Below are 19521 nucleotides of genomic sequence, written 5' to 3' on the forward strand. Positions count from 1 at the left end.
GAGGAAGAAATGAAGGCTCACAGTTGACGCTTCAGAACTTAGGTGAGCAGGGGCACCTGGGTGGCTCAGTCAGTTAAGCACCTGACTCTTGATCTCAGCCCGGGTTTTGATCTCGGGGTTGTGAGTTCAAGCCCAGTGCTCCATGCTGGGTGTGGAGCCTACTTAAAAAAAAAAAAAGGAACTCAGGTGATCTGACTGCTTGTCCAGTAACGTGAGTTTCTTCCCCGCAGTTAGCACTGAGCTCCCACCCCACCATGCCTTGCCTCTTCTCCCCGCCCTGCCTCCCCTCTGCCCAGCTGGAGCACCTCTGTGGTAGTAATGGTGGAGGGCCATCGGCTTGTGCACATGCATCATGATGAGAGACACCAGCTCTAAAAGGGTTTCAAATTTGATCATTCTTTAACTTCCCAGAGCCATCTTTCCACCCATGTGACTGGTGAGGGAAGGATATGGGGTTGGCTTTATTTTTATTATTTTTTTTAAAGATTTTATTTATTCATTTGAGACAGAGATACAGAGAGAGAGCATGAGCAGGGAGAGAGGGAGAAGCAGGCTCCCCACTGAGCAGGAAGCCCGATGTGGGGCTCGATCCCAGGACTCTGGGATCATGACCTGAGCCGAAGGCAGACGCTTAACTATCTGAGCCACCCAGGCGCCCCTGGGGTTGGCTTTATTGTCCCTGGTGGATTAAACGAGGCATGCCACAAAGCCTAAGCCAATCTTATCTTTCCACTTTTTTAAAGATTTTATTTACTTGAGAGAGCGGGAGAGAGCACAGGCAGGGGGAGCGGCAGGCAGAGGGAGAGGAAGAAGCAGTCTCCCTGCCCAATGTGGGACTCCATCCCAGCACCCTGGGATCATGACCTGAGCCAAAGGCAGATGCTTAACCGAGTGAACCACCCAGGCTGCCCCCTCCCTTTTTTTCAAGATTTATTTATTTGCGAGAGAGAGCACAACCAGAGGGAAGAGGGAGAGGGAGAAGCAGATTCCCTGCTGAGCAGGGAGCCCGACTCGGGACTCAATCCCAGGACCCTGAGATCATGACCTGAGCCGAAGGCAGACAGTTAACCAACTTGAGCCACCCAGGCGTCCCTTACCTTTCCACTTCTACACACGAGCCTGTATTGTATCTAAGTTCTTTTTTAACCTGTTTGGGGTTTTTTGTTTTTGTGTTTTTTGTGGTTGTTTTTTAAGATTTTATTTCTTTATTTGACAGAGCGCACAGGGAGGGGGAGCGGCAGAGGGAAAGGGAGAAGCAGGCTCCTCGCTGAATAGGGAGCCTGATGTGGGGCTTGATCCCAGGACCCTGGGATCATGACCCGAGCCGAAGGCAGTCACTTAACTGAGCCAACCAGGCGCCCTTTGTTTTTGTTTTTAATCAAGGGAATATAAGGACATTATTGGATATTTGGGAAAATAACAGGAAAAGAAATTACCCATAATCCTCCCACACTGATCACCCGTTACTGGCATTTTGTCGTATTTCCTTCTGATTTTTTTCTCTGCATACTTATATAATGAAAATCATAGTGTTTATATTTTACATCTTTTTAATATTATGTCTTGAGGATTTTACATGGTTTTCATAACCTTTACGCTTAATGGCTGCATCATTTTACATCAAGGGGACATAATGATGGAGACATTTTCCTTTTATTGGACATTTCAGGCATTTCTCCTCATTGCAAGCAGTGCTATAGTGAATGTCATTGTGATCTGGATTGTTCTTTAGAATCTAAGGTGAGATTCCCAGAAGTAGAATTCCTTGATCAGTGTGTGAGCTAATACACTGTCCTGGTTTCTTTCCCCCAAAGCGAGTACCAAATTACATTCTATTCTGAGGGTCCTACTCTAGCCTTGTCACCTCACCTCATCTTAATTTTCTTTCCTTAAATGTTCAAAAACCAAAACTAAATTATTTGCCTTCCAGAGCTCACTTCCTTGATCCTGGGTGTGATGGAACAGTGGTGCACGTCTTCTCCTTGGACCCTCCTTGAAACCAGCAGGAGGGACTGTGAGAGGGCTGGGCTGGGTGCCTTCAGGCTTTGGGGTGTAGACAGCCCTCTCACTAACCCCACCAGAGAGTGAGGGACCAGGGGGTCGTGAGGCATCTGAGGTTAAGGGACGTGGGGCAGGGCCATCTTCTAGGCACACACAGTGGGGTGGGCCAGGCTGAGCAGGTGAGCCCATTTCCCATTGTGCTAACCTGGCAGGATTCTGAACAGTCTTTGGCAACCATTGGTGCCCCAGCAGGTGTCCAATGGACTGTGGGATCTTATGGCACAACATGGCTTGGGAGCCTCCGTGGCCACTCATCGTGGATGCCCACATATCCACATTGCCACTTCAAGTGGTCCACCTAGAACGTCTGTTATCTTCAGAATCCACCCTGATTATTCTGGTGGGCAGAGGGCTTATCATAATTGGGCTCCCCACTTTGATGATTATTTTTAATTGTCCAAGGCCCACTTGCCAGACTGTAGGGCTTAGTTCAGCTATTGGCCACAGCCCAAGAATAGCCTTTAGGGCATGCCTCCAGTTCTCCTACAGCTGAGTGTATGCCTGTAACAGACTCCCCAGACCAGATCGCTGATTTCCAAATCAGTTCTCATCCATGCAATGGAGAGCTGCCATCAGGAAACCAAGGTGCCATTTTTTAAATGTATGTATTTCTTTTCAAGATTTTAAGTAATCTCTATACCCAACATGGGGCTCAGACTTGCAACTCTGAGATCAAGTCACATGCTCCACCGATTGAGCCCGTCAGGCTTATTTATTTATTTACTTACTTACTTACTGCTTTATTAGGGAGCTTTATGGCTCCCACTTAGCAGTGGAGGGAAGCACTTTTCAGAGGTCCGCATCTCCCTAGGTTGTTTTAAGTGGGACTTATCTCTCATTGGCTTATTTTCCCCTCAGTCAGAAGTCAATTTTGTTTAGGTTCTTCTAGCCAATTCATGCTGACCAGTACAAAATCACTGCTTTTTGAACACAATATACAGTCTATTACTATTTTCCTCCTGCAAGGCTCAAGATTCCTTAATTTTCTGAGGTGCCACTTCTTTTTTCTCAATAGATCTTTATTTTTATAGGTTGGGTGAGAAGTCATGGAATTGGTAGGAGCAAGAAAATAAAACTAAGAAGAAACTAGAGGGGATTTATAGGAGAGCGTCCAAATAGCAGTTTATATTGCAGAACTAAGATGATGCTTAGGAATGGGTTTCTTGTATTGGTGAGCTGTAGGGAAGAGTCATATGGTCAGTTCAACCTATGTAACCTGAGGCTCCTTGAGGACTACAGTCGACACTTTCTGAGCACAAGCAACTCACTTGTGGGGAGAAGAAGTGTTGAAATACTGGCAGGGGAGTATAGAAGAGACAGAGCAGGGAAGACTGCTAATAAAGCAGCTGCCAAGGTGAGTGACTGTGTAATCCCATGGCAAGACCGAAAACAAGTGTAAAACACATGCTTCAGAGATATTCCACCCAAGGGGAGAGGATCCTATTTGTGAAATTCCCATCAAGCATTAGTTGAGGCCTGCTCCCACGATGTAGTTACCCTACAGAGCAGTGGCCTTCTGTGGTTTTAGAAAAAGCCTGCAGGCCGAGACACACAGTGCAAGTCAGATGAAGCCCAACAGAGGGAGTAAGCACAGGACAGGCAGGCCAACAGCATCTGGTAACAGTTGACTTAGAACTCCGAGTAGAAATCTAGTAGCACGCTAATTTTAGTTTCTGGGTACATTTTAGTAATTTTTTAAAAGCAGGCTCCACACCCAAAGTGGGGCTTGAACTCACGATGCCTCAGCCAGGCGCCCAAATTTTAGTAATTCTTAATAGTTACTTGAGAGTAGCCCTTATTTTACTTTTAAAAAGTCAATGTAGTATCAGGTAATTTTTCTACATACAACCAAGAAAAGTATCTTTTCACATTCTTTCTTTGCCTTAAAAACATTTTTCCCCCAGTTGTACAGGAAATAAAAGTATTCCTACTTCGTTCATAATCCATCAAATGGTCTCCAGCCTAGGGAACCACAAAGTTTTTATGGCTCCCTTCCACCTGGACTTGGGACAATGAAGGTATGAGGAGCTCAAGGGAGACTGAACATGACAGCCTATTACATGTTCTATTAATTCTTTTTTTTTTTTTTTTTTAAGATTTTATTTATTTGACAGAGAGAAAAGACAGCCAGAAAGTGCACACCAGCAGGGGGAGCGGGAGAGGGAGAGGCAGGCTTCCCGTGGAGCAGGGAGCCCGATGCGGGGCTCGATCCCAGGACCCTGAGATCATGACCTGAGCCGGAGGCAGACGCTCAACGACTGAGCCACCCAGGCGCCCCACATGTTCTAGTAATTCTTGACTCCAGCAAGAAGGCTTAGCCACAAAAAGAGGGTCCCCACCGCAAAACCACTTCAATTCCTGTTTATGAGTTTTCATAAAACAATGGAGTTACACATAATTACAAAAGTGGTAAGTTCTCATCTTTAAATGGTCTTTTTCCAGTTAGTATCACATTGATACCTGTTCTCTGTGAGTACCCTGATGCTTGATAAAGCTTGTGCGCCAGATGAAAGATTTTCCACATTTGTCACATCTGTAGGGTCTCTCTCCAGTATGAATGACCTCATGGCGATGAAGATTTGCCTTAAAACTAAAAGTTTTTCCACATTCTCTACATTCAAAAAATTCCTCCTTGGTATGGGTTCTTTGATGCTGAATGAGATCCACATTCCGGCTAAAGGACTCTCCACATTCGCTGCATTTGTGAGTGTTTTGTTTAGTATGAATCTGTTGATGGCTCAGAAGGGTCGAATGCCGACCGAAGGCCTTTCCACATTCGAGACATTTATGGGGTTTTTCTCCACTGTGGGTTAACTGATGTCGAATAAGGGTTGAATTCTGACTAAACGTTTTTTCGCACTCACTACATTTATAGGGTTTTTCTTTGGTATGGATCCTCTTATGTTCAATAAGATATGCCATCTGACGGAAAAATTTTCCACAGTCATGACACTTATATGGCTTTTTTTGAGGGTGACACTGTTTATGGACAAGAAGAGTAGACTTATGTTTGAAGGCTTGCCCGCATATGTCACATTCAAAGGGATCCTCTGATGTGTGAATTCTTTGATGTCGAATGAAATTTGCCTGACGCCTGAAGACTCTTCCACATTCACTGCATTCATAAGATTTTGCGTTTGTAAGAATTTGCTTATGCCGCAAAAGCAACGATCTCTGACTGAAAGGTTTTCCATACTCCTCACATTTGCCCTGCTTCTTCCTTATTTGAGCACTGTGATCTTGAGTAAGTTGGAGGTTTTGAAGGAAGTCCTTGTGGCATTCATCACCAAGAGTGGGGAATGCAAGTCTGTAAATGTCCACCAATTCATTACATTTATGTAACTCTTCTGCAGATCTGTTGGCTGTTGTCTGCTTCACCACTGACGACTCTAAATCTTCAGAAATTTTCTGCTTTGGAGTTGGCTTTTTCATCTTGCATCTGGCTTCAGAACCTAACCCAATAAAAAGAAAACACAGAAATGACCTGTGCACTGCAGAAGGAAAAAAAAAGAGAGAAGCCAACTGTGTGTGCTATCAGACACCCAAATGAAGCTACGAAGTGCCTGCTTAGTTACATCATCCGGCTAAAGAGGCCAAAACTCTGATTTTCACAGGGCTCCCGGCTTCAATAGCAGAAAAAAGTTCTGGACATCAACTAGCCGACAGATAAATGCCCAAGTGTGTGCCCGAGAAGTGAGAATCGCATAAACCCATCACGACTACCGGGAAAGTAACTTACTCTGGGTACTCAGTAGTGTGATGTAATGTAGGAGAGGGAGCATCTTATACTTTCTCGATAAGCAGGTTTTCAATAGTTCTGGGAGAAACAACTCCTTAAAATGGGGAGTGTAAGACAGAATAGGAAAGGAACCAGATGGAAGTAGGCACAAAAGCCAAGGGAATACAGCAGTGGTTCTCAACCAGGGGTGATTCTGCCCCCTGGGGGACAGCTGGCAATGTCTGGAGACACCTTTGGTGGTCACAACTGGGGTGGTGCTACTCAAATCTAGTGGGCAGAGCTAAACATCCTACAATACACAGGACAGCTCCCCACAATGAAGAATTATCCAGCCCAGCACGTCAATAGAGCAGAGGTAGATAAACTCTGGAGCAGAGGATATGGAAGAAGGTAGAAGCAGCAATCAGGACATAGTAAGTAGGAAAAAGCAGGTACATCAAGAAACACTGTGGGACTATGGAAAGCAAAGGAACAAGAGAAAACAGAGAGGAAGGATAAGTAACGAGGGTAGAATAAAGAATATCTAGTTTGGCATAAGAACTGTCAGACCGGCTGCTTCAGAGAAGCATTCTACTGCAATGGAATGAGGCTGAGCTTTGCAGACTTGAAATCGAATCCGAACTATTAATCTACTGTGTGACAGATACCTGAATCTTTTCAAAGTTTACTTATTCATTTTTAAGTAATCGACACCTAACGTGGGGCTGAAACTCATGACCCCAAGATCAAGATTCGCATGCTCCACCCGACTAAGCCAGCCAGGAGCCCCTGAATCTTTTAGTTTCTTCATCTGGAAAATAGGGCTAATGGTCACATGTACTACTTTCAGAGGGCAGCAGGGATGAAAAAGTGGGAGGAGATACACCAAACCCCTGGCTCAATCTCTGGGGCAACACAAGGGGCTTCATTAATGTGGCTTTCCTGCCTCCTCAGGATTTCCACTCGACTGGGCCTTCTCCTCACCCACCTGGGCAAGCACTACTGGAAGCCTTCCTAGTCCCAGCTCTTGGTAGATCCAGGATCCATGGTTCTTCCCACTGCTCCAGCAGGCAGATCACCTCAGGTTTGGGAAACTGAAATCCTACTCATGGAGAAGTAAATGGGATGTGGTTAGTGAGTTACGGAGAGATGACCTAGACCTCAGCTTAATCCCCTTGGGTCTACAGTGGCAAACAGATAAGGACAATAATCAAAAGGGCTGGTGGGAATAGAATTTGGCACAATCTGACAATCTTTATGGAAAACCTCAACAATCATCGCAGCCTTAGATGTGGTCATTTCACTCTTAGAGTCTATGGAACAGCTGGGGCCAAGATGAATGGACCAGAGCCGCTCAGCAGAGTTGTACCAGCGCACAGCTGGAAATAAAGTAAACATCAACAGGGCAATGTCTACAGCGTAGCATGTGAATGCAGTGAAGGCAAAAGTATTAGGCAGATACTAAAAATCCATGTGTTCAAGAATATTGAAATGGGAAAATGTTCCCTATGTGTTATAAAGCCGAATGCAAAACTCATGTGAAGTACGATCCAAATTTTGTTCTTAAAAACTATGCATGCGTGTGTATATGTACATAAGTATACACATATATGAAAAGACGAGGAAAAAGTCCAACCAAAATGTTAACGGGGATCATTTCTGGGCAGTGGGCCTGCAGAGGATTTTTATTTCCTACTCTGTTATTGAAAAGTCATTGGGTAATACAAAGAGACTTGAAAGTACCCATACCCTTTAACACCAAAATTCTGTATCTTGGGGAATAGTCACAAATTTATATAAGGATTTATGGTCAGAAACATCCACTAGAACATGAGAATATAAAAAATGATAAATTCATAAGCAAGCCAACAACAACAACAAAAGCCAAACTAAATATCCCCAAATGGGAAAATGATTAAATATTATAGATCATACAATAGAATCACATTATGGTCATTTACTATATTTATGGGGGCTTTTAATAGCACAGGGAAAATGCTGATATTGTAATGTTAAGATTTAAAGGAATTACAGAATTATATGAAGAATATGTTCAGCCACATTTTTTAAGGGGGAGAAAACCTAGAAGGAACTATTCCAAAATATGAACAGTGTTATCCTTGAATGTTCTCCCCTCCCTGTCATAATTTCCTGTACCTTCTATGTATTCAAGTCTGCTCTTGTAATGCTTTTATAAGGAAAACAGACATCAAAAACTGCAGAGGTGGGCGGACAATCCCACAAGAGGTGGTTAAGACTGTGGCAAGAGTGTCAGTGTGGGGGTCAAAGCTGTGGCCCCAGAAAGAAAGCTATTTGTGGAGGAAACGCCCACAGGAGGAAACTCTGCACTGGAATAAGACAAAGGCAGGCTCCCCAAGGAGAGAAGCAGTGAAGGTTCAGAAATGAAGTCAGTTAAGAGTCGTTTCCTGGATACCTGGTGATGCTGCCAACAAGGAAGGAACCCATTTCCAGAGAGAAGACAGAGAAAAAGAACCTAACCTTTGGAATCCAAATCAGCCATAATCTTTTCAGCTCATACAGGCTCTACAGATGTGGAGGATGTGGATCGGGGTGGGAGTGGATTAAGCGTCTCTGACCTCTAAAACAAAAGGAAACTATTCTTTGTGTACAATCCCTTATTTGAAAACCTTGAAGCCAGACGTGTTTCAGGATTCAGATTTTTCTCCAGATTTTAGAAAGGCAACTTGGTGTGTATATTTTCTATTACATACCGCCCCCAACAGGGGTTGGAGCTGTACCCTTAATCAAACACATTGATATTTCTGATGCTAAATAGATAGATACAAAGACCAAGTGGGAAAAACAAAAACAAAGACCAAGTGGGAAAAATAAGGATGCGACATAGCTTCCTGTAGGAAGAGATCAGGTTTTACCACCTGAGGACTTCACAGGTTGGGTCTTGCCGCCAAATGAATTATGAAAAAACAACTAGTTTTCCGAGTGTCTCTGATTTTGGAATTGCACGTAAGGGACTGAGGACTTGTGTAGACACTCAGAGCCAAATCTTCAAGCCGCACGTCATTACCCAACAAGATCATGTTTCTGTAATTCTCCAGCATCACATCTCTGTAGAGGTCCTTCTGAGCCCACTCAAGTTTGTTCCACTCTTCTCTGGTGAAGTACATAGCCACATCCTCAAAGGACAGCAACTCCTGAAAACAGAGACTGATTATAGGCTCAATTCTTACAATAACTTTGTGAGCTATCACTATTATTCTACAGGTGAGGTTTGAGGTGGTCAAGTGACTTGGCCAAGTTCATTCATTCTTCTCTACTACAGAGTAGACACACTTTTTCTGTAAAGGGCCAGACGGTAAATTTTTCAGGCTTCCCAGGCAATTTGGTCTCTGCTATGATTATTCTGCACAAAAGCAGCCAGGAACAACGGGTAAGTGAATGGGCACGGCTGTGTTCCAGTAAAACTTGACTACCAGCTCCAGGTCAGTTTGCTGACTCTGCTCTTATACAATACTACCTTTAACACAGAATATGTTTCTGTCCCGGGTCCCCTAGGAAAGAGATGGCGCATTCAAGGAGGTCACTGAAGATAAGTTAGCACACAGGCTATTCACAAAGGAGGGTGCTTCATGGAAACCAACAAGGCGGGCTCTCACGGGGAACAATCACCCACCGTGTCTGAAGGGGGGAAGAAGGTAGGGGAGGGGTTATTGGAATCCAGAAAGTTGTTGGAGAGGAAGCAAGACTGGGGCCATGTGGTCACTGTCATCCCACAGCCCAGCAGGCCGGGAGCCGTGGGAATAAAACCCAATACCACTTTCCTCCAGGTTTCTGGTCCCCTGACCCTCTCCACCCCATTGCCAAAAGCCAACTGGAAGCCAGAAGGCAAGAGAACCCATTGATGGTGTATAAAGGTCAGCCTCCGAGGGCACAGACCGAAGTGGGGGAGGGTGAAGCATACATCCAAGGTGGGCAAACAGAGACTGTTTAGTACAATCTATACGGCAGAAGTTTCCATTTGCAATTGTGTTCAACTCAAGTGGGCGGAGAACAGAAGGTGCCTCCCAGTACTGCAGCCCTTGGAGCAGAGGCCCGGTGTCTGCCCACCACACTCCCGTCCCTTAGGAGAAACTGTGTAGCCTGAGGGGCTATCGGAGCAGGGAAAGGGCGATCCCGTAATAGGAAATGCCACCACCACCCCTCAGGAAACAGATACCGGAATTCCCAAATTACAGGGCCCTTCTTTCCTCCCGGCCGAGCCCGGCTTCCAGAGTTACCACGTCGAGCTCCCTCCTACCCCCATCCCAAACGTCCTCCTCCTACCACAGCGGTCCTGTGGGTCTCCTCAGCTGACATTCTCTGATGCTACGTGAGCGTAAGCATGAGCGTGAGCAAGCGCTGGGGAATAAAATGGCTTAATCTCCCACAGAGTAATCCCTATACATGCAATCGTATGGCCTTTAATGTTGCCCCAAACTCTCACCCTCCTATTACTCCCCAGGGTCTTCTGTACCTTTACCACCCTCATTCTTTCAAGAAACACTGGGCACCAGTAAGTTGTTAGCTTTCAAGCCATAGGCCAGCAATAAAGGGTCCAGTCCTGCTGAGGTCACAGGATATAACTGTTCAGGCTGTGCACAGCTCACACCTACAGGACACCATTTACATCACAGCTGTGTGAATGGGGGCCCCTGGAGTTGCTACCTGCACAACCTGTATGATTCTATAGCAGCCCTGGTCCCGCTTAGGGAACGGACCATCCAGGGGGAAAGCTGGAGTCAACACGGTAACGATCCAGTGGGAGGTACTCAGAGGAGCCTAGGAGGGCATGTGGTTCACCTCATCACTCCCTTCCAGAAGTCACTGCCGGTGATGTCCCAGGAAAGAGCCCCCAGAGCACATGCTCCCTAATTCCTCTCACTTCCCCACCATCCCCTCCAGGCATTACCTATGTTCTCACTCATCCCTTTCTCTGTTCCCTCAGGGAAAGCAGCTGTTCTCCTAGCCATCCCTCCGCTCTGCCTCTGCTTCCATTCCCTTGTGTCTCCCCCAGGGTCTTTTTTTTTTTTTAAGATTTATTTATTTATTTTGAGAGAGTGAGAATGAGAGAGAGAGAGAGAGAGCACATGAGAGCGGGGAGGGTCAGAGGGAGAAGCAGACTCCTTGCCGAGCAGGGAGCCCGATGCAGGACTCGATCCCGGGACTCCAGGATCATGACCTGAGCAGTCGCTTAACCAACTGAGCCACCCAGGCGCCCCTCCCCCAGGGTCTTAATCCAATGACGAGGACTCTTCCATATCTTTACTCTCTTTCCCCTGTGATACTGTGATTTTTAACAAGAAATATGTATTTAGAGGCACCTGGGTGGCTCAGTCGGTTAACTCGTTAACTGACTGCCTTCGGCTCAGGTCATGACCTCGGGATCCTGGGATAGAGCCAGGCTCCCTGCTGAGCGGGGAGTATGCTTCTCACCCTCTTCCCTCTCCCCCTGCCTCTCCTCTCCCCCCGTGCGCATGCTCTAATAAATAAAATCTTTAAAATATATATATATATATATATATATATTTAATCTTCATCCTCATTTCTGGCACAGAGCTCCTAAAACTCTTGGAATTCCTAAGGGATAAGAGCAGGAGCATCTCTTCATATTTGGCCTTCTGTCCTTGGTTTCTGAAATAGCTCCAGAGTCATGAAAGAGAAAGAAAGGAGTGTCTCCTTAGTCATCACAAATTCTTTTCGCCACACCTGAGTTTACGTTAATGAGGTGATCTTTGGAAAGGCCCCAAGGATGGCAGGCTTGTTGCCAAGGGAACCAACCATGTGGTTAGAGGGTATGAACCCCCCAATTCAGAGGAGGGAGAGGGGCGGGAGGTCGAATCAGTCACGAAAGGGCAATGATTTATTCAATCAAGCCCATGTAATGAGCCTCTATAAAAACCCAAAAGGATAGGGTTCAGACAGCTTCAGGGCTAATGAGCACATGGAGTGCTGGGAGCATGGCACACTCAGAACATGGAAGCTCTGAGCCCCTCTTCTGTCTGGCCGTTCCTGAGTTACAGCCTTTTATAATAAACCTAGTAAAATCTAGTAAAAGTAAACTGTGTTCTTGAGTTCTTTGAGCCACTCTAAGCAAATTAATCGAACCCACGGAGGGGGTCATGGGAACCTCCAAATACACAGCCAGTCAAGGTACAGGTGACAACCTGGACTCGCAATTGGCTGGTGGCAGAAGTGGGGGGAGGGGCAGTCTCAGGGGACTGAGCCCTTACCCTGTGGGGTCTGATGCTAACTCCAGGCAGAGAGTGTCAAAACTGAGTTAAATTGCAGCCCCCACCCCCACCCCACTGGTGTCACAGAATTGCCTGATGTGTGGGACAAACCCCAACATGTCTGGTGTCCGAAGTGAAGTGTGGCTTGAAAGTAGAAAGCAGAGAAACACAGGAGTGTTTTTCCTAAACACTCACTTCTCCCCTCCCTCCTTCCCCTTCATCAGCAAAAATACCAAAACCTCTCCTATCTTTTTTTTTTAAGAGTTTTTTTTATTTACTTGAGATAGAGCACAAGCCAGGGGAAGTGGCAGAGGCAGAGGGAGAAGCAGTCTCTCCACTGCACAGGGAGCCCAATGCAGGGCTCGATTTCAGAACTCGATCCCAGGACCCTGGGATCATGACATGAGCTGAAGGCAGAAGCTCAACCAACTGAGCCACCCAGATGCCCCAAAACCTCTCCTATCTTTAAAAAAAGACATTCCTGTGCCTGCCTTCCCCTCTGGTTTCTGTTTTCTAACCTTCCCTCAAGGGACAAGTTCCCAGGAGAAAACTACACACACTTCCAGTCGCTGCGTAAGCCACTGTCTGGTTTAAGCCTCATCACACCTCTGCAACTGCTCTAAGGCATCCCTGCCCCCACCTACTTGGCAGAGCTTCGGGACTCCTCAGAAAGTGCGGACATGCTGGAGCAAGGCAGTCAAACTGCAATAACTCAACTTCCCTCCCTCCTGTCCGACCTTTCTTTTTTTTTTTTTAAGATTTTATTTATTTATTTATTTGAGAGAGAGAGAGAGTGAGAGAGAGAGAGTCCAAGAGGGGGTAGGGTCAGAGGGAGAAGCAGACTACCCGCTGAGCAGGGAGCCCGACGTGGGACTCGATCCCGGGACTCCGGGATCATGACCTGAGCCGAAGGCAGTCGCTTAACCAACTGAGCCACCCAGGCGCCCGTGTCCGACCTTTCTTTGAAAATTGTTAGGATGGCTTCCTAACTTGTCTCCTTACTTTTAAATGCAACTTTTTAGAATCAACCTCCATGATGTTGCAAATTCAATAACTAAGCTTCCCTTATGCCCTTTAGTACTCCCAGATCAGAATTTATCTCTGTAATGCAAGAGTTTGTTTACATATCCAAAAAAAAACCCCTGTAAACTCCTTTAGGGAGAGTTTATCTCCCCACACAAAGGATAGTATCTGGTACATAGTAACACTCACTGACAGAAACAATGAGCAACTATGGTAACAGTATCTAAAATTGGAGAGTGCTTAAAACAGAACTAGATACTATGTAAAGTATTATTTACCTATTTCACCAAGTGCCTCACTTAATTCTCATAACTCTTTGGGATAAGTGGTATCATCCCCTTTACAGATAAGTAAACTAAGGCCCAGGGAGCTTATGTAACTTGCTGAAGGTAAAACATCTACAACAAAGCCTGGATTTGAACCTGTCTGACCCCAGAGTTCAAGCTCCTTAACAGCACACTTTCCAAGAAGGAAAAAAATCCCCAAATTAATAAAGATGGCTCAACCTGAACAAAGGAGTCAAAGCCACTGCCTGGCTGCAGGACTACCCTGAGGAAGGGGAGGAAGAGCCCAGCTCACCTTCCACCCAGCTGTCAGGAATACAGCTTCCAAGTCCTGGTCTCCGAGATGGGGCAGGATTGCCGCCATCAGGCTGGACTGAAGGAGGAAAAAAGATAATGAGTAAAGGCCAGTCCCAATTTAAGGCTCTCTCACCAGGCAGCCCTGGGACAGGGAATTCCAACAGGGCCAACACACCTGAGCTAGGATACAGTCACGGTGCTTGGTGCTGAAATAGGGGATAAAATGAAAGAAGCTGCTAGAATAGTCTTTTTTAGGAACTTCTGAAGTTGGCTCAATTTCCAAAGCTTTATCCCAGGGCCCTGCCCTCCCCTTCTCCCTAGGATATGTTCTGTAGCACCTCATTGAAAGACTGCATACACAAAGGGACAAGACCATAGATAAGAACAGAACTCTGGCCCACAACCTGCAGCCACCAGCCCAGAATCCAAATCACACCCCATTTGGCAATCAGCCCCAAACCAACATCGGGTCAATAACGGCCAACTTATACTTAATTCTGACTTGCTTCCTACAATTTAGGACCAGCAGAGAAAGCCAAATACACTCCCCTACCCAACCACATAGGATGTTCTGCTTCTATTTATTAACCTCCAGCTTTCCCAAGCCAACAACCTCCAAAATGGGCACATCTGAGCTTTCCTTTTTTTCCCCACCATAAAGCTTACCCCTGCCTGCCTTTGAGTCTCTGCCAAACAAGCAATGGTGGCTCACGCCCTTGCTATATAGCAGCATCTGAATGAAGAGCCTTTGTTTGTTCTCGTTGTGGGGGGTAGGGGTCATGTATTTCTACATCCTACAGGATCAGCTCAGAGAGTATAAAAATGACTTTAGGGCAGTTAAAGATTTCAGTCTACCTATTATAGACACAGAAGCAACCATTGTCAAAAGAATATTCAGAGAGCTTTACTTGATATGAATATTTATTGAGAAACACACAGCAAACAAGACTTCAAAACCAAAAGCATGAAGACACTGAGCTCTCAGCAGCCACCACTTAGTTCATAAGGCGTGAGGGGTAGCAGAATATGCCACCCCAAGATTATTTTGAGCTGTGGGCACTTGAAAAGCAGCAAACACAGAGAAAGGCTTTCTCTGAGCTCCCCTTATCTGCCTAAAGACCGATCCTCGAAAAGGAACTCAATTGTCATAAATTCCCCTCCCAGGAGATGAGACTAGATGTTGTTGACACCACACCCAAACTATCCTAAACCATCGGACCTCCTGTCTCCTCTTCTAGGGACCCATTCATCTTTCCTAAAATTCATTTACTCTCCTCTAAGAGGCCTACATCCTCTCTCCCCTTTCCCTATTAAGAGGGTATTTAAGCCTGAATTCTAAGCCACTCCAGGAGTTACTCATTTTTCCGTGGTTATTTCCCACCTATACATGTTAATAAACTCGTTTTTCTCTTAATCTTTTATTGCCGGGATCTCAGCTGAGAATGGAGAAAGAAGGTTATTTCTCCACCCCTACACACGAAATGAGGAAGTACCTTGTTTTCTATTGTGACTGTTTACTAGAAACTTACAACCCTTTTAGAATAGAAGCACTGTACAAGTTTACTTGTTTTTAGCTGATTGGCCAGGAAGCTACAAGGTCAACATGACATGAAGACAGCTTAAGTTTCCTAGAAGAGTCAGCATTTGGGGAAATTAGGACAGTTCAAGTTTTGATTCCACAGCTAAGGGTGGTTGGCTAAGGGTATACCCAAACTGTGGTCTCCACTTTGGTTTTTCTGGATCATTATAAACTCAACATCGTTACTCTCGGGAAGTACACAAGTGATGGGATACAGGTGATTTTCATTCTTTTCTTGTGCTTTTCTGGCCACGGGTGAACCTTGTTTTCTGTGAGTGCATTTGTAAGAAAGTCTCTCGAACCATTCACGTTCCTTAAAACCATTATTTGGAAGATGCTCTGGCTTTTAAGCAAGGAGGCACTCCAAAAAATGTCCTGACCAAGGGCTTCAAGATTGGGGAAGGGACCTCAACCCTTTCATTAACTAAATGATACTGTCTACCGTGAGCATGGTGCAATCGGAAGTGAGAATCCAAAACGCCACTTCACAATAACCTGAACTCCTGAAACGTTAAATCACATCTCCTTTTCCCCTATAACCAAACCAAACCACAGTATTCACCAACCATTCATTCATCGGACTTGTTCTTCCCTACCGCTGAAGACCTGACACCACGGAAAATATTCACAAGTTGACATCTTCAGGAAGACGCTCCGTAAATGCCCTGCGACCTCCCCTGAGGGTCTCTCGAACCCGGACCCTGCCGTGGCGGGGCCGCCGGGGTTTCTCCCGCGCCACCCACCCCTCGCATCACACTAGCTCCTCTCTCCCCACACCTGCTCCGCACCTCCGACCCTCCGCCGCGCCACCTCCGCCAGGAAGTCCTCAGTATCCACCTGCTGCGGCCCTAGGGGCCGGGCTCCCCTCTCGAGGTTCCCGACCGGACCCGCGCTGCGGTCCGCGCCCCTCCGATGACCACCCCCTACCCGAGGGCGCGAACGCGGAAGAAATCCCCGCCACTCGCCCGCCCTCACCCGCGCGCGTGGAGCCCAGCGTCTCCGCCCGTGTACCCTCTAGGAAGAGCGGAGGCTTCGGAACTCTTTGGTCGGGTTAGGAGAGCGGCGGCCTCTCGTCTCTCGCACCCGCCGCTCAGGTCGGGGCCAATCAACGGCCGCGCAGCGCGCCGGCTGGGCCACGTGACCCCAAGGCCCCGCCCCGGCCGCTTCCCGCCCAGCCGAGCAGTGCGTAATCTCCAGTAAGAAAAATCATCTGAAGACTTTAACTCTGCCACCGAGACGCTCGTTTTCCACACCAGTTGGATCAGAATTTCTAAGAGTGGGCCCTCGTGCAACTGGGTATTTTTAAAAAAGCTCCTCTTTTGAGTGTAGAGTGACCAACTTTTTGGAGAGCTAACCCTGGACTCAGTCCTACCAGACGAATAACATAGTACGTTGAATATAATGAATGATTACACATATCTGTGTTACTTAACATAAAAATATGAAAAATAGCTATCTGAAATTATGTTATTCAGAAATTACGTGAATGCTATTTAAACAAACCAACATAGGGGTGCCTGGGTGGCTCAGTCGTTAAGCGTCTGCCTTCAGCTCAGGTCATGATCCCAGGGTCCTGGGATCGAGCCCCGCATCGGGCTCCCTGCTCAGCGGGGTGTCTGCTTCTCCCTCTGCCTGCTACTCCCCCTGCTTGTGTTCCTGCTCTCGCTATCTCTCTCTCTGTCAAATAAATAAATAAAATCTTAAAGCAACATAGGACTAGTTATCAGTGGCAATGAGTTGTAATTTATAGGAGGATTTGTTTGTTTTAAGATTTTATTTATTTGACAGAGAGAGACACAGCGAGAGAGGGAACACAGGCAGGGGGAGTGGGAGAGGGAGAGGCAGGCTCCCTGTAGAGCAGGGAGCCGGATGCGGGGCTCGATCCGAGGGCCCCGGGATCATGACATGAGCCGAAGGCAGACGCTTAACGCCTGGGCCACCCAGGCCCCCCTGATAGGAGGATTTGATAGGATTCCCTGTTTAGCAAAGAAAAAAAAAGTAACAGATTAAGAAAAACCCTTGTGTGAAATCTCCCTTTAAGTCTTGATTTCCATGGGCCAAAATACTAGAAACAGAGAAAGAAGGAGAGGGCGAGAGAGGGATAGGGTGTTTGTTTTGCCAGTATCATACTAGTTGTTTGACCTGGGACAAACTAGTTCACTCTTCTGTATGTTAGTTTCCGTACATGTAAAATGAGGAGACTGGGACTATGAATTTTATAGGGTTGTTCTGAGGCGTAGCACCCCCTTATCCTCTGTTTTACTTTCCACAGTTTCAGTTACCCGAGGTCAATCATGGTCCAGAAGCAGATGATCCTCCTTCTGACATATCCTGAGAAGGTCAATAGTAGCCTAACACTACCTCACGATGCCTCCATTATTCACCTCACTTCATCTCATCGCATAGGCATTTTATCATCTCCTATCATCACAAGAAGAAGGGTGAGTACAGGACAATAAGCTATTTTGAAAGAGAGACCACATTCACATAACTTTTATTACAGTATATTGTTATAATTGTTCTATTTTATTGTTGTTAATTTCTTACCATACCTAATTTATAAGTGAAACTCTATCATAAACGTGTAAGTATAGGAAAAAGCATGGTATATGTAAGGTTTGGTACTATCCACAGTTTCAGGCATCAACTGAGGGTCTTGGAATGTATCCCTTCATAGGTAAGGGGGAAATACAGAGAAGAGTGGCCACTTTCTGCTCATTTTCTACTGTATTAAATGAGTTAATATATGTAAAATGCTTAGAACAATGCCAGGCCACATTAAATGTTCCTAAAGCATTAGGGAGAAAACCTTCAGTTTTCTAAACATCGTTAGATGAACGCAGATATTCATTGACTCAGTGTTGCAGCAGTTTGAACTTCCAAAAGACAATTAAGAGAATCGGGAAATAAAATAAAATTCACTCAATTAATACTTATTGAGGGTCGGGGCGCCTGGGTGGCTCAGTCGGTTAAGCATCTGCCTTCAGCTCAGGTCATGATCCCAGGGTCCTGGCATCCAGCCCTGCTCAGCGGGGAGTCTGCTTCTCTCTCCCCACTCCTGCTCTCTCTCTCAAATAAATAAATAAAATCTTTAAAAAAAAATTTATTGAGGGCCTACAATGTTCCAGGCACTGTTAAATTTCAAATATTCCACATTTAAATGTCACTCAAAGTATTTAGGGCTTGGGGGGAGTGCCTGGGTGGTTTAGTCATTGGGCATCTGCCTTTGGCTCAGGTCATGATCCCAGGGTCCTGGGATGGAGCCCCACATCGGGCTCACTGCTCAGCGGGAAGCCTGCTTCTCCCTCTCCCACTCTCCCTGCTTGTGTTCCCTCTCTCGCTGTCTCTCTCTGTCAAATAAATAAATAAAAATCTTTAAAAAAAAGTATTTAGGGCTTGGTTCAAGCAAAGGGCTGCTGATCTCACACAGGAAAAACCAGTTGAGCTTTTGAAAAACTATGCTGTGCCATGGTAACATTGGAAACTTGGGGGTCTCAAATTCAGAGGTAGTTTCCGTCTCAGGATGTTTACTGGTAGCTGAAGCTACATGGAGCAGGAGGCTAAAGAGCTGTACTAAAACACTGGGAAAGGTAAAGAAGAATCTTCAACCTCCCAGTGCTTGAGATAAGGACCACTACAGGGAGGAGATCACTAACCGTAAATCCGACAAGCAATAGTTTCCACTGCTACTCTTGAAGCTGACTGATTCTTTCTGATATTTGGTTTGTTTTTTGGGGTGTTGTTTTTTTTTTTAGATTTTCTTTAAAGATTTTATTTATTTATTTGACAGAGAGAGATCACAAGTGGGGGGTGGTGGCAGAGGGAGAGGGAGAAGCAGGCTCCTGGCTGAGCAGGGAGCCCGACATGGGTGGGGCTGGATCCCAGGACTCTGGGATCATGACCTGAGCTGAAGGCAGTCGCTTAACTGACTGAGCCACCCAGGCGCCCCTGTGTGTTTGTGTGTGTGTGTGTGTGTGTGTGTGTGTGTGTGTGTGTGTTTTATCTCTAGAAGTTCTATTTGTTTTTTGTGTTTTTTTTTTTAAGATTTTATTTATTTGACAAAGAGAGACACAGCGAGAGAGGGAACACAAGCAGGGAGAGTGGGAGAGGGAGAAGCAGGCTTCCTGCCGAACAGGGAGCCCAATGCGGAGCTCGATCCCAGGACCCTGGGATCATGACCTGAGCTGAAGGCAGACGCCTAATGACTGAGCCACCCAGGCGCCCCCCCCAAGCATAATTATTTTAAAGTCCATGTCTCCTGGGGCACCTGGGTGGCTCAGTCAGTTAAGCATCCGATTCCTGACTCTTGAT

The 19521-nt window shown here is 46.1% G+C and overlaps 1 protein-coding gene across 6 annotated transcripts; it reads right to left on the bottom strand.

Moving 5' to 3' along the window:
- Nucleotides 1–1036: 1036 nt before the first annotated feature.
- On the bottom strand, nucleotides 1037–16289 carry ZNF789 (zinc finger protein 789). Of its 6 annotated transcripts, none has more exons than XM_028088535.2 (5): nucleotides 16186–16289; nucleotides 13630–13707; nucleotides 8826–8952; nucleotides 6768–6881; nucleotides 1037–5513 (listed from the first exon to the last, which is right to left on the bottom strand). In XM_028088535.2, the coding sequence occupies exons 2-5, from the start codon at nucleotides 13696–13698 to the stop codon at nucleotides 4510–4512; spliced, it is 1314 nt and encodes a 437-aa protein (XP_027944336.1). In that variant the 5' UTR covers nucleotides 13699–13707; nucleotides 16186–16289; the 3' UTR covers nucleotides 1037–4509. The 6 variants fall into 6 exon arrangements, with proteins under 6 accessions (XP_027944336.1, XP_027944337.1, XP_027944339.1 ...); XM_028088536.2 differs by lacking the exon at nucleotides 16186–16289 and adding an exon at nucleotides 15999–16134; XM_028088538.2 differs by lacking the exon at nucleotides 16186–16289 and adding an exon at nucleotides 16048–16119.
- Between the last annotated feature and the right edge of the window lie 3232 nt (nucleotides 16290–19521).

This window comes from Eumetopias jubatus, unplaced genomic scaffold (genome assembly GCF_037043125.1).
Source record: "Eumetopias jubatus isolate StellerSeaLion01/CBP00866 unplaced genomic scaffold, mEumJub1_p1.0 scaffold_12, whole genome shotgun sequence".
NCBI lineage: Eukaryota > Metazoa > Chordata > Mammalia > Carnivora > Otariidae > Eumetopias > Eumetopias jubatus.

Excerpts from the sequence above, each read along its gene's own strand:
- ZNF789 (XM_028088535.2), bottom strand. The coding sequence starts at position 13,698 with ATGGCGGCAATCCTGCCCCATCTCGGAGACCAGGACTTGGAAGCTGTA. Across the intron at positions 8,953-13,629 it reads TCCTGACAGCTGGGTGGAAG|GAGTTGCTGTCCTTTGAGGA; the intron begins GTGAGCTGGGCT and ends CTCTGTTTTCAG. Across the intron at positions 6,882-8,825 it reads CAGAAACATGATCTTGTTGG|GATTTCAGTTTCCCAAACCT; the intron begins GTAATGACGTGC and ends CTCCATGAGTAG.